Below are 15260 nucleotides of genomic sequence, written 5' to 3'. Positions count from 1 at the left end.
AAATTAACCATCCAATACTCCTCTNAGAGGAGTATTGGATGGTTAATTTGAGAACTTGCACGTTCTCAAAATTCTGGCGATTGAAAATGAGTATTAGATTGTTAATTTGAGAAGTCGAATGTTCTCAAAATTTATGTGATCGGAGAGGAGTATCGGATGGTTAATTTGAGAACTCAAGCATTCTCAAACTTTTGATGATTGGATAAGAGTATCAAATAGTTAATTTGAGAACTCAAATGTTCTCAAGATTTTGGGAATCAGAGAGGGGTATTAGATGGTTAATTTGAGAACTTGAATGTTCTCAATTTTTTTGCGAACAAAGTGGACTAATGGTCAAAAGTGGTGTTGAAAAGAGGAATATTGGATGATTTACTTGAGAATTCGAATGTTCCCAAAATTGTAGAGATTAGGACTGGGCGGTCAGTTGGACTAGTCAGACAGACTGGTTAGGTGGACTGGTCTCACTAATCAAGAAGACCGGTCAGATAGACTAGATGGACGGAGTGGCCGGACGGACTAGTTAGATTAGATAGATATGAATGGTGGGTGGACAAAAAAAAAACATGGGAACGGATGGTGGCACCGGATGCCAATTGGTCAAGCACTAACGACCACTTGCCCAACCAAAGGGTCGGATGGCTAGCTGGTCTAGCTAGTTGGCCGCGCAACTGACTAGTCGACCAAGCTGACTAGACATTGCCTCAAGCGCGACACTGATCGATCAGCCCTCAGCTCGCCCTGGCGCAATGAAAATCAGGCAGCAACCCCAAGCTATGGATGTCAATGAGTCGGATGTGGGTCGGGGAGGGCTACATCCACCACCCGACCCACCTTACATTTTTTCCACCCACCCCCTCCCCCAACCCGCATCGGGTGAACTTTTTCAGAACCCACATCCACCCCATTGGGTGCGGATGCCCACCGCGGGTACCCACCACTTATCAACTTATTATTATTTTTTCAATATTTAAATTACTTACACATAATAAAATAATAAAATTCATTAGTTATACTAAAACATAAAATAATATAAATATTTCAATAGAGCAAATTGTCATTTTGGTCCACTGTTTATAGGGGTCCTGTTAATTGTAGTCCACGACTTTTAAAAGTGTTAATTTCGTACCTTAACTATTCAATTTCTATCAATTTCGGTCACTCCGGTCAATTTACCGGCCAAATCTTATCGGAAAATAGTTAAGGGTAAAATAATAGGGGTATTTTAGTCATTTCATATCTGTTTCTTCTTTTCCGACTAACCCACACTTTTCTCTGACGAGCAAAATGGTCAATGGCAGCCTCCACTCACCATTTCCTCCTATCCTCTCCCTCTCTCAACTCAACCTCCACCCACGTAGTTTCAATTATGCTAAGTTTGCTGAATTTTCTTTCGCAAGCCAAAGGTAGGGTCCAATCTGTGATTGTGTACTTCATGGTTGCACTCACCTTCTCTATCAATTTCTTGCCACTAGCGAGCTCTAGTAAAAGGATGCCAAAGCTGAAAACATTGCAACTTTCTGATGCCTTCCCTGAACTTTGCAAATCCGAAATCAGTTTTAGCGGCGGTGAGGAAAGCAGTCTCCGGCGTGCTCGAGGTCCGAAATCGACGCAATCAGTTTTGGCCGGGACCTGGATAAGCAGCTCCTCCTCCGCTTCGCCGGTAATTTGGCCGCTAATAAGTTACCAGATTTGTACAGATGGGGGCGACTTTCAAACCTATTAAATTACCGGAAAATCAGATTTGCACCGGAGAAAGGTGTGGGTTCGCCGGAGAAGAAGAAACAGACATGAAATGACTAAAATACCCCCATTATTTTAGCCTTTACTATTTTCCAGTAAGATTTGGCCGGTAAATTGACCGGAGTGACCGAAATTGATAGAAATTGAATAGTTAAGGTACGAAATACACTTTTGAAAGTCGTGGACTGCAATTAACAGGACCCCTATAGTCAGTGGACCAAAATGGCAATTTGCTCTATTTCAATATAATAACTAAATTGTTAATTTTTAAAAATAAACTAAGTAGTTTAGATGTAAAAATAGTAAAATGTTACCCAATGTTATTGAAACCTTTATAATTAACTATATACTAGTACTACTAATTTTACTATTATATATACACACACACATGGTGGGTCGGGTGGGGTTCTAGGCGGGTTTTGTACNGACTTTTAAAAGTGTTAATTTCGTACCTTAACTATTCAATTTCTATCAATTTCGGTCACTCCGGTCAATTTACCGGCCAAATCTTACTGGAAAATAGTAAAGGCTAAAATAATGGGGGTATTTTAGTCATTTCATGTCTGTTTCTTCTTCTCCGGCGAACCCACACCTTTCTCCGGTGCAAATCTGATTTTCCGGTAATTTAATAGGTTTGAAAGTCGCCCCCATCTGTACAAATCTGGTAACTTATTAGCGGCCAAATTACCGGCGAAGCGGAGGAGGAGCTGCTTATCCAGGTCCCGGCCAAAACTGATTGCGTCGATTTCGGACCTCGAGCACGCCGGAGACTGCTTTCCTCACCGCCGCTAAAACTGATTTCGGATTTGCAAAGTTCAGGGAAGGCATCAGAAAGTTGCAATGTTTTCAGCTTTGGCATCCTTTTACTAGAGCTCGCTAGTGGCAAGAAATTGATAGAGAAGGTGAGTGCAACCATGAAGTACACAATCACAGATTGGACCCTACCTTTGGCTTGCGAAAGAAAATTCAGCAAACTTAGCATAATTGAAACTACGTGGGTGGAGGTTGAGTTGAGAGAGGGAGAGGATAGGAGGAAATGGTGAGTGGAGGCTGCCATTGACCATTTTGCTCGTCAGAGAAAAGTGTGGGTTAGTCGGAAAAGAAGAAACAGATATGAAATGACTAAAATACCCCTATTATTTTACCCTTAACTATTTTCCGATAAGATTTGGCCGGTAAATTGACCGGAGTGACCGAAATTGATAGAAATTGAATAGTTAAGGTACGAAATACACTTTTGAAAGTCGTGGACTGCAATTAACAGGACCCCTATAGTCAGTGGACCAAAATGGCAATTTGCTCTATTTCAATATAATAACTAAATTGTTAATTTTTAAAAATAAACTAAGTAGTTTAGATGTAAAAATAGTAAAATGTTACCCAATGTTATTGAAACCTTTATAATTAACTATATACTAGTACTACTAATTTTACTATTATATATACACACACACATGGTGGGTCGGGTGGGGTTCTAGGCGGGTTTTGTACATAGAACCCGAATCCAACTCGATCCGCAGGTTTTTTTTTTTTTTCTTTTAAGACCCACACCTGACCCACCACCCAAAAAACCCGATCCATGCAGGGTGGATTCGAGTGGATATCCGCGGGGCAGATTGAAATTGCCATCCCCGAGCCCTAGGCTGATAGATTGGACCGACTGATTGGGAAATTTCTTTCTTGGATGAATCTGCATGTTAATCTACTTTCCAAAGACATCGACTTCGCATAATTTCAAGAAAGTGGGGGACTGGATATTTGATGGTATACCAAGTTTACTAAATGGACCGACCCAAGAAAATAACCGAATCAATGAAGCTCAAGAAGGATCCTTAGTACGAAACAACTTAGGAGTTTAATAAGATTTGAGCTTATTATTCATAATGTATTAGGATTGGACTCCTTATCCCCAATGAGGCAGTTTATAATTTCTATTCTTTGTAGGGCTCATAGTCCAAAATGTGTATAAATATACCCCATACATGGGAAAATGGACAAGCAATATTCAGCAATACAATTGTTATTCTCTCAATGTTTCTTTTCGTTCTCTCTAAATTTTCATACACTTATTATTTTAACGGTTGTGTTGGCTAGTCATTGACTGCCATAAGTCGTAAAACCAATAAGGATCGTGTTGTTTTATTGCTTGTCTTTCTCTTTAAAGCGTACAAGCATTTCAAATAAATTATGTTGTATGGTAATAGTGATTTCCTTACTTTTGACTATGTCAAGTCAAATCCATTGTCTAAAGAAAAATTTGACTCAAAAATCTATTATGAGGAAAAAGGTGAATGTTCAACTGTTGGAGAGGATCATTTGAAACAAACAATCAAAATAAAAAAGTACATGTCCAAGTTCAGTGGACGAAAGTCCAACAAATCCTGTAAATATTGCAAGAAGCATGTGGCATAATGTGTTTGAATGCTTCAAACTAAAGAACAAACCAGGGAGAGAAAGAAGTCCACTGAAGCTGGTGTTGTTGAAAGTGATTCCAATGGTGATGTTTTGTTGTCTGTTAGCTCCGGTGACAAACAGAGCGAAACTGGGTGAATTTTGGATTCTGGTTGTACATTTCACATGTGTCCTCATAAAGACTAGTTCATCTCTCTGGAATCAGTTGATGATGGAGTTGTCTTGATGGGTAATGATACCCAATGCAATGTTAGTGAAATTAGAAATATTCAAATTGAAACTCATGATAACATTGTCAGGGCTTTTACCATTGTGAAGAACTTAAATTTTACATTATTACGCTTAGTAAATATTAAATTTAAAAGTAATAGTGTAAAATTTTAATTCTTCACATTCCCACTAATGATGAACCCAATGTATTAAGTTTATGAACCTAATTTGCCATCCCAACAAGAAGTCAATTTTTACATTGTTACCATTAAGGATGTGTTTGGTTGACGGGTTTTAATATAGGGTATTAGTATCAAAGTGATTGTTATTGTTTGATTGACAGGTTTTTAGAATACTACTATGGCCTATGGGTTTGAAATACCCCATTAATTGAAAAGTCCATACCCTTATTAAATAAGGGTTTCATTTCCCTTATTAAATAAAGGGTGGAATGAGAATGATTATTAATAGTTGGAGAAGAAGAAGGAAGGGAAATGAAACCATTATTTAATAAGGGTATGAGTTTTCTCATTAATGGGGGTATTCCAAACCCATAGTAACATTCACAAAACTTATCAACCAAACACTAGCAATAACTTCTATACTTATTCCTTATGCCTAAACCCACAAACCAAACACCCTTAATGTTTACTAAATAGATATTTAATTGGATGACAAAATTTGAAACAAAATCAATAGTTAATGAACCATTTATGATCAAATTAAAAAACGATGATGAAAAATAGTAAAGGTCAACATTTAAGAACCATTTATGGTCTAATTAAAAGTCAAAAATAAAAATTACTCCGTAATAAATGTCAAGTATCAAGTATTATGACCCATTTGGTATACAACTAGATTTCGGTCTGATTCTTCATAAGCCCAGTTGTGAATTCTGAGTGGTCCATAATAAGCCCACAAACAGAGCCCAAAGGGTCTCAGGCTCCAAGTCGTCAGATCCATCGTCGATCTCAGCCCTTCTAAAACTAACGTCCAGATTGACCGGCAAGAGCGCCTCCCAAAAATTCAAAAAGTGTCGTTCCCATCCCGCTCCCATTTTCAGATCCCTCCGACAAAAAAACGCAGACTCTCTCTCTCTCCTCCGGACAACACAGAAACACATTCAAACTTACCTGTGAAGAAGCGGAGCTCTAAGTGTTGCGGGGATGTCGAATCGGCACGATAAAGAGAAAGGTGTAAATGTTCAGGTTCTTCTTCGTTGCAGGTACTGCAAGCATCCATACACACATTTTTTTTTTTCATTGGTGATTCTTTTAATTGGATTGGTAATTTTCGTGGTGAAGAGAATAGTTATATTCATTGCTTTTCTACTGTTTTTTTTGGGGGTTCTGCAGACCGTTTAGTGAGGATGAATTGAGGAACAATGCGCCGCAGGTGGTGACCTGCAATGATTATCAGAGAGAGGTGTCAGTTTCGCAGAACATTGCCGGGAAGCACATTGATAGGGTTTTTACATTTGACAAGGTAATATTTTGCTGAAATGATGCTTATTACTGTTCTATCTACTGATTTACTTTGTCTATTTATAGTTCTGTTGTATTGCAAATGTTATTTCTATTCGTATCATTTTGTGTAGTTTTTACTCTGACTACTGTTCATAAACAGGTTTTTGGTCCGTCTGCTCAGCAAAAAGATCTTTACGATCAAGCAATTGTTCCCATTGTACATGAAGTTTTAGAAGGTTTCAACTGCACTATTTTTGCCTATGGTCAAACTGGTACGGGAAAGACTTATACTATGGAGGGTGATTCTAAGAGGTCAAAGGTACTAGTACTACATGATAAGCTTAAATCTTTATGCCTGGGTAGCTCAAGTGACTTTTCACTGATTTTAGTGTGGTCTTATGAGACAGGGTCCACACAATGGAGAGCTGCCTTCAGGGGCAGGAGTCATACCTAGAGCAGTAAAGCAAATTTTTGATACACTTGAGAGTCAAAATGCAGAGTACAGTGTGAAAGTGACTTTTCTGGAGTTATACAATGAGGAGATTACTGATTTGTTAGCTCCTGAGGACTTATCTAAGGTTGCTTTAGAAGACAGACAGAAAAAACAATTGCCACTCATGGAAGATGGAAAGGGTGGAGTTCTCGTGAGAGGTCTTGAAGAGGAAATTGTCACTAGTGCCAGTGAGATATTCACATTACTTGAAAGGGGATCGGCGAAACGTCGAACTGCAGAAACCTTATTAAATAAACAGTCAAGGTTATATTTTCTTTAAAACTCAGGTGTCTTTGACTTGTATGCTAGAATTTTGGTTGATTGATTGATTGATTTGTTTTTTCAGTCGGTCACATTCACTTTTCTCCATTACTATACACATCAAGGAAGCAACTCCTGAAGGAGAAGAACTTATAAAATGTGGCAAGCTGAATTTAGTTGATTTGGCTGGTTCAGAGAACATTTCTCGTTCTGGTGCTAGGGAGGTAAGGTCCTTGAGGCATTAAGAGTTAAAATTATTAAATTAAATAAATTTTTTATTTATTTACATAAACAATTCCTATTTTTATTTGATTGATTTGATTTCTATTGCCATTTTGTTCTTTCTATTCATCTCCTTATATAAAAAGTCCTGTCTTTTCTGTGTTAATCAGGGACGTGCAAGAGAAGCTGGAGAAATAAATAAAAGTTTACTTACACTAGGACGGGTAATTAGTGCCCTTGTGGAACACTTGGGGCATGTCCCCTATAGGTATAGACTATTGGTAATTCTTCATTTAATGTTACTTTCGATTCCTCTCTTGGCTTCGTTTCATAATGCCATGTTACACTTCAGGGACAGTAAGCTCACACGACTGCTCCGAGATTCACTTGGAGGGAGAACAAAGACATGCATTATTGCCACTGTATCACCTGCTGTTCATTGTCTTGAAGAGACCCTAAGCACGCTGGATTATGCACATAGGGCAAAGAATATAAAGAATAAGCCTGAGGTTTGAAATCTGCATATTATGTCTAAATCCTTCTTTATGTTTAACATATTGATGATTAAAATATGTCATGTACGCTTTACAAGTAATTCAATTCTATCACTAGTATTATTTTTTTTGTAAGGGAGTGGCTGAAAACTTTGAGAAGAAAAGTGACCCTAAGCTTTAGCTAGATTTTAAAAGTTACCCTTCAAAGATTGAGATGATTTTTAGTTTTGTGTCTTCATATTTCCCACCTTGGCGTACCATATACCAGCCAGGGAGAAACATTAAGTAAATTGATACAGTACCATGACAAATTACTATTTCTTTGGCTCTGAGCCCTTATCCTTTATGTTTCTTTGTAGGTAAATCAAAAAATGATGAAGTCAACTCTTATTAAGGATCTCTATGGTGAAATTGAGCGGCTTAAATCAGGTAATATCTATGCCTGTCTAAGATGAATGCATACATCTTTATTATTTTTATTTTATTATTTTAATTAAAGGCATCCCTTAATGGCTATCCTTTTTCATTCCACTGTTTCTCTTTAGAGGTTTATGCTGCTCGTGAAAAGAGTGGTGTCTACATACCGAAAGAGCGATACTATCAGGAAGAGAGTGAGAGAAAGGTACGGCATTTTTATTTTTGTCAGTTTCAATATCTTCTTTTCGTTTAACAGACAAAGGCATTTACCATTGTGATTTTATTGTAACCAGTGATGGAGTTGAGACTGTATTTGTATCCATATGCAGTAGCCTGCAGTTCACTTTTGTTGTTGTTGTCTTTATTAGATCAAATTTCTTTATGTAATAGCATGGCATTTAGAGTTCGTTTGAAGAAATGAGTTTTGCATTGTTCTCTTTGATGATGACTGCTCTCTATTTTATAGGCAATGGCAGATCAGATTGAACAGATGGGCGTTACACTAGAGAACCAGCAAAAGGTTAAATACACACACACACACACACACACACACAATTTTTATCCTAACATTATCTATTTATTTTTAAATTTAGTGATAAATATGTTTGTGTTGTGACATGCAGCAATTTGAGGATTTGCAAGGTAAATATGATGCTGAAGCTCAACGGTGCTTTGATTTGACCAGCAAACTAGATGCTACTCAGGTGTGTCCACTTTTTATTGTATTATTTTAATCTAGTTTCTAAATTTTTGTATGGTTCTTATTTTGGAAGTTTATTGCAGAAAGACTTGAACCAAACCAGTAAGTTGCTGGTCAATACAGAGGAAGATCTAAGGCAATGCCAGTATGCCCTCAAGGAACGAGACTTTATAATATCCGAACAGAAAAAAGCTGGTATGTTTGAGAAAATTTGGGCTCTGAAGTTTGTCCTTTTTTCATGTTTCTGAAGCCTTTCATTGGTTATTTACAGAAAATGCACTTGCTCATCAAGCTTGTGTTTTACGTGCTGACTTGGAGAAAGCTCTCCAAGACAATGCATCACTCTTTCTTAAAATTGGTATGTAGTTTGGTGGCAACTAGCTAATATCAACCGCTTTTATTGTATAACTAATTACTAGATTCTTAATATGATATTTTGCAGCTAAAGAGGACCAACTAAATGCTGACAACAGGTCAGTGGTAAATGGCTTCCAATCTGAGCTTGGGAATCAACTTGATTGTCTCTCCAAAACAGTGGCCACATCAATTTCTCGGCAAAGTGAACAACTCCATTGTGTTGAAAATTTTTGTCATTCTTTCCTTGAATTACATGAGAAGGTAATCAACAAGTTTCAGCAGCATTTATTTCATTGTTCTTTCTTTGGTTATCCTTTTTTATCTATGATGCTGCTCTGTTTCACCTTTGGCTAATGTTGCCAGTTTCTGTTTCATTGAGGTTCTTAATTTCAATCCAAATCTTCTATTGTAGTCTATCTTAGGTTTGAAGAAGAAGGTCAGTGGTTCAAAGGCATTGTATATCTCTCACTTTGAGGCCATGCAAAATGTTGTGAGGCTCCACAAGGCTAGCTCTAATGCTGCACTTGATGACATAAATGCTTTGGTATCTTCAAATTCACAGTCCATTGATGAAGTAAGGAGCAACACATTCTGTTTATTCACTTTTGTGATAACCTATTATGGAGTATAATTGAAACATGTGTGTGCTCACTTATTTCCTGCTGTGATACAGTTTTTAGCTGCAGAGGCTGTTAAAGCAAATGAAGTTTTTAATGATCTACAGATCACTATGTCAACTCATCAAAGTGAAATGGCAGATTTCTCTCGAGAGCTTCGCCAGGTTTGTATAATGATTTAATCTGCCAAGAATACTTACCTGGTTCTTATCTGATTCTTCTGCCAAACTTATAATTGCTTATAGCCCAAATTTCTTGTTTATTTTATTTTGTGATAATGATATATTGTCAGTGATTCTTGGTCCAAGAATATTAAATATTGTTTGATGTTATCAAGTGTTGAAGTTTCACTTTTTCGCCTGAGCATTTATCTTAATTTTATTCATTACTAATTTTAATGCACTCATCTTTCAATTTTGTATTTTATAGAGATTTAAAACCAGTACTGAACACCTGACAAATATCTCAAAGAACATTCAAGAGTTATTTGACAAGTTTATGGATGAATCAAATAGTCTTGGGGAGCATGCAACTAAATTTGAAGAAAATCAGATGAAGTCTATTGCTGAATTTCAAAAGGCATTTGAGGTATATTCTTAACAGTTTTGCCAAAGGGATAATGTATGAGAGTGTAGCTAAAAATTCCTCATGTTTGAGGTTGTCCTATGCAGGAGCAATCAAAATCAGACACAGAGAAGCTTATAGCTGATATGAATTCTCTCGTCTCCAATCACATGCGTCGACAGAGAGAGCTGGTATGCTCTTTTAAATTTATGGTGCTTGTCATATTGCATTTTTTTCTTGTCTGTACTCATAACAGATATATTTTATACTGAGGTGACAGGTGGATGCAAGGCTGCTGGGTCTCAAAGAAACTGTGACTGAAAATAAGATATTTTTAGATGAACGTGTTTGCTCAATGGAGGGTATTAATTCAGACACCAAAAGAAAATGGCAGGATTTCTTCGTGCAAGCAGGAGATTACACCAAAGATAGTGCTGATTTCTCTGCTGCTAAGCATTGCCGAATGGAAAAACTCATGCAGGAGTGGTAAGATTAATTGAAACATGTGCTTTATCTCAACTAAAAACCTAAACTCAGGTTTAGTTAAATTGAGTTGTAATCCTTTGCTGACTTTTATTTTGCAGTGTAAGCAATGCTGAAACAGCTTTGAAGCTGTGGCAAACTACACGTGAATCTATTAATGACATGGGCAGTCAACATATCTCAACAATGGATTCACTTGTTAGGTATTTCTCAATCTACTTTGGTTTTCTTTCAAGGAGTTGATAATGCTGTCCTGCTGTTACATCTATACTTACGCTTTGGTTACAGCAATATTGGTGATGGTAACAACCACCACGCAATGGACTTTGACTCCACAAGAGATGCCGCTGAAGAAGACGTGAAAGGAAATAGTGACAGTATTATTCAACTCGTTGATGGTAAATATTGCTTTTATGAATTCATCATTGTCTACTAAAAGCTTACAGCCTTGAGTAGTATGATTTCAGTAACCTTTCTTGTGATTCTTTTTGACTCCAACCTCAGGCTTGTCAGAGCAAGAGAAAGGTTGTATATCTAATATTCTCAGTACTGCAAGTGCACAGTCTGAAACACTAGATGAACTCCAGAAAGATCATTCCATGCAGTCTACTTCTATACAGCAGAAGGCATGTGAAACCTTCCAGCAGAAATACATGGTATGCACTTCTTTTAGTATATTGTGAAAATGATCAAGATTTTGTGTTATTTTTTTTGCTTATACGTGTGCTCGAATTATGCCCAGGAATACGAGCCAACTGGAAATACACCAATAAGGAGCGAGCCTGATGTTCCAAGCAACGGGAATATTGAATCACTCCGAGCCATGCCAATGGAGGTGCTTATGGAAGAATTCAGAGAAAACCACTCATTTGATGATTCCTTTAAAGGAAAAGAACAAAAGCCATCGCTCATCCCACGGTCTCCTTTCTCACACATCAACCAGTAGAGTGAGGAGACTTTCATTCATTCCTTGGATGCAGTTCAAGCGTGTGTCTGTATTTTCCAAATGTGTTGTAAGTTCATCAATTTGATTGAATCCCTTCTCGGGATTTAGGGGATAGAATGCCTTTTGTATATTGGGGATCCATCAACTTGAGAATGGTTCTTATAGCATCACAATATAGTTGTAGGAGGGCATCCGTATATGTATTAGAAGATTCTGTTACTGGAGATGATGTGCATTTTCTTTCTGGAGCCGTTTATGTAACAGAAAAATTTATTGATGAAATGCTATATAAATATAATTATATTATGGTGATCCATTGGGTTGTTGATCGCACCATATCGTGATACACAATACACATAATATCTTTGCTTTACTAATTGGAGGTGAAATAGGTAAGTGATGATACCTATCTACTTTCACCATTTAATTCACTCTTATGTGTTATTAAATTCGTGTTCATTCTAAAAAAAAAAATTCGTGTTATTTATAATTTAAAAATTTTAAAATATTAGTAAATTAGTAAATTTTACGGAGTATATATTTAAAAATTATATTAAATTACTGTTAAGTACAAAAACTTAAAATTAAAAATTATTTTATAATTTAATTTTTTTAAAATATTAGATTTTATATATTTAAAAATTATATTAAATTACTGTTAAATACAAAAAAATTATTTTAAAAAAGTACTAGAGAATTATATACCCCGATACAACTCAAAATAAATGATACACTACATTAAAATAACAAGTAGTAAAGAACCTTCCTTACGAGTTATAACCATCACCAATAGCTAACGAATCGAACATGAACAAATGAAGGTTGTTTGTGTTTGTTAAGATTTACGAAATTTGTTTGTTAAGATTTACAGAATGTTAGTGTTCATTTGTTAAGATTTTTGAAAACCATGTTCGTGTTCGTTTGTTATGCGTTCATTAGTATTCGTTAACGTTCACAAACCTGTTCGTTAATGTTAATTAACACGTTCACTAACATGTTCATTCTTAACGCTTAATAAACAAACACATGTATATGTTCATGATTACAATTCATTCATGAACAAAAAATAATCTATGTTCACAAACAATAACCAATACAAACATTATTAAGCGAATAATGTTCATGAACAAGCTCAAGCTCGAGCTCTTAGCAAACAAGCAAACTGTTTAGACTTTGTTCATGAACATTAACATAAACGAACATTTAGTGAACACAAACATGAATAATTTACCAAAAGCTATGTTTGCTAACACCCCTACCAATAGCAACTAGCAAGTGAAACTTATATCCTAAACCCATCCTCCACATCCCCCAGCCCACCCCACATCACTCCATTGTCATACATGTGACTAACTCAACACCCCATCTATGCTTGTAAATAACATCTGTCCATAACCAGAGTAAAAAGGAAGCTTAGAACAAAAAATACGGGCAGACAAAAATCAAGGCTTATTTGATTGAAAGATATTTCATATTTCAGCAAGAAATCAAACAAATCCAACATCTCACATATGCTATATCAAAGGCTTGAAACCATCAAATTTGATTTGAAGTTTGCTTGAGAGTAAGCTACAAAAATGTCTAAACATTAAAAGTAAAACAAAAACTCTTCCTTGACTTGAAGTTGCAACCATTTTGAGAGAGTATAAAATGGAATTACAGCCTCCTTCCCCTTCTACCACCTTTTCTACGAGTACTGTCAGTGGGAATTGGAGTAACATCCTCTGCAAAAGAGAATGAACCATATTCCGTTAACTAGTTATCTATCATAGTAAAGATCTGCAGGATTGAAACAGGGTACAGAAGCAATGCAATACACCAAACGGGATGATAAAACCAAAAGAGAAATCTCATACCTATGCGACCAATTTTCATGCCAGATCGAGCAAGGGCTCTGAGAGCAGACTGGGCACCTGGACCAGGAGTCTTTGTCTTGTTACCTCCTGTAGCCCTGAGCTTAATGTGAAGAGCAGTGATTCCAAGTTCCTGAAAATCAATCAGGAACATTATCACCTCAAAAAACCATATAGCTTTGAAACTATTTTGAGAGCCAACAAAATTCGCAAATATACTAATACACTATCAAAATGAAAAGTAATGCTATATCACTACACTGTTCAAAATACTACCTTGCATCGCTGAGAGACATCCTGGGCTGCAAGCATAGCTGCATATGGAGAAGATTCATCCCTGTCAGCCTTCACCTTCATGCCCCCTGGGGTAAAAGACATTGAAGACAGTTAGAAATCAAAGTTCAAAAAAAGGAGTATTAAATAATAAAATTCATAAACAGATAATATATCCTACCCATTAAGTGAATTATGCATTTATCTTGTAGTTATTACTTATCCACCCCAAAGCTTATAGGAGCTTATTCAATTCAAAAAACTAAAGTTGGACTGAACATTAATTGTTGAAAACAAGTTTTTTGAGTAGATAAAAGAAATAGGAAAAAAGACATGTAAGCCAAAAGCCTCAAATTGAAGTGGTTCAACCAGTTTCTTTTCTAATAAGTGGGGGAAATGTAATGTTGCACTAATTACAAGTTTGAAATTCCAAATACGGAGTATCTTTTACACTTTAAAAATATTAAAACCAAACATCATAACAGTAAGGTCTTTTCCTGTATCTTTGAATTATTAAAGAGCTTATGCAGCTTTTCTATTTCTGAAATAGTACTGTTGACAAAATCTTTTTAATAGCCCTTTAGAACACTTATAATCAAGTTAAGGCAAGGCCAAACAAACACTTGTGAGGACATTTCATGGCATATTCATTAAAGATTAAAAACAGGATTTGTGATGACAAAATCAAGAACTACAGCCCCAAAAATATAGACTAAGTGAGTAACTACTATAAGCATTTTGACACATGGAGTTTACAAAATAAACAATAAACATACCAGTAATGCGAACCAATGTTTCTCTTCCAGATAAATCAGTTACATGCTGAATCAAATATGAAAAGGATGCTTATGAGTAAGCAGATCATAAAAACATGCCAATTTACCACTCATTGTTTTCAATTCTCATAAAAATCCCAATTAACAAGAGTAGCAAACAAAAGAAAGAAACATACTATGAATGTATCATTGAAGGAGGCAAAAATGTGGGCAACACCAAAAACTAATTCTCCCTCACGTATGGCGGGTCCGAGGGTAACATTCTCCTCCTTGGGCTCCCTGGTCTTTCTCCTAGACTACAAAATCCAACCAATTCAATAATTAGAACTTCTATACCCTTTCACTTCTATTCATTAAAAACAAAACCTTAATTGCTCAGCAAATCTAGTTAAATCAAAATTCGCAATTAACAATTCATAAATTCTAGAGAAAATAAAATTCACAGTATAAAACGTCAATAACTTTGTTAAGAAATCATCGTTACTCGATGAAATATTATCATAGAACGCATAAGAGACGATGATGGACGGCTCCGGCGTGGGAGTAGCGGAGGAGGAGCTTACCATGGCTGTGGCTGGATTAGGATGGAGGACAGAGTTGGTAGCCAAGCTTGAAAAACCCTAGTGGCGTGAGCGTGAGCTGATTTATTTAGAAGTAAAACACGGTGGCCTATATAGCTAGGGTTGGGATGAAACGACATTGACCCAAAAGACAAGGTCCCTATAATTCTTACTAAATGGGCTAAACCCAATTCTAATTTTAACGGGCTTAGATAAATGTAAACTTTTTTTTTTTTTTTTGAGCCTACTTAGTATGTTACAACACAGTGTATCTGTTTATAACTACTTTTTCAACCTACTGAAATACAAAGAGTCAATATCGCTTCCAAAACCTATAGCTAAATGTTGACTAGAAATACATTGAAAACTCTTTTGAAAATGCTCTTTCAAAACCTATGGCTAAATATTTCTTAAAG

At 36.3% G+C, this 15260-nt stretch overlaps 2 protein-coding genes across 2 annotated transcripts; one reads left to right on the top strand and one right to left on the bottom strand.

Moving 5' to 3' along the window:
• Positions 1-5402: 5402 nt before the first annotated feature.
• Positions 5403-11696, top strand: LOC116030109 (kinesin-like protein KIN-5C). Its single transcript, XM_031272239.1, has 23 exons — positions 5403-5587; positions 5718-5847; positions 5989-6147; positions 6236-6585; positions 6668-6806; positions 6975-7072; positions 7157-7313; positions 7658-7727; positions 7844-7920; positions 8182-8235; positions 8339-8419; positions 8499-8610; positions 8687-8773; positions 8858-9033; positions 9185-9346; positions 9446-9553; positions 9819-9977; positions 10061-10144; positions 10234-10439; positions 10538-10639; positions 10725-10834; positions 10941-11092; positions 11179-11696. Exons 1-23 carry the CDS (start codon positions 5529-5531, stop codon positions 11380-11382), a joined length of 3036 nt encoding a protein of 1011 aa, XP_031128099.1. The 5' UTR covers positions 5403-5528; the 3' UTR covers positions 11383-11696.
• A 1116-nt stretch (positions 11697-12812) lies between these two features.
• Positions 12813-14972, bottom strand: LOC116030160 (40S ribosomal protein S14). The gene is made up of 6 exons (XM_031272326.1): positions 14848-14972; positions 14461-14580; positions 14285-14330; positions 13512-13597; positions 13239-13368; positions 12813-13106 (listed from the first exon to the last, which is right to left on the bottom strand). Exons 1-6 carry the CDS (start codon positions 14848-14850, stop codon positions 13039-13041), a joined length of 453 nt encoding a protein of 150 aa, XP_031128186.1. The 5' UTR covers positions 14851-14972; the 3' UTR covers positions 12813-13038.
• Between the last annotated feature and the right edge of the window lie 288 nt (positions 14973-15260).

This window comes from Ipomoea triloba, chromosome 9, assembly GCF_003576645.1.
Source record: "Ipomoea triloba cultivar NCNSP0323 chromosome 9, ASM357664v1".
NCBI classification, from domain to species: Eukaryota; Viridiplantae; Streptophyta; class Magnoliopsida; order Solanales; family Convolvulaceae; genus Ipomoea; species Ipomoea triloba.
The sequence above is the reverse complement of the archived record's forward strand: the minus strand, read 5'-3'. Positions and strand labels throughout refer to the sequence as shown.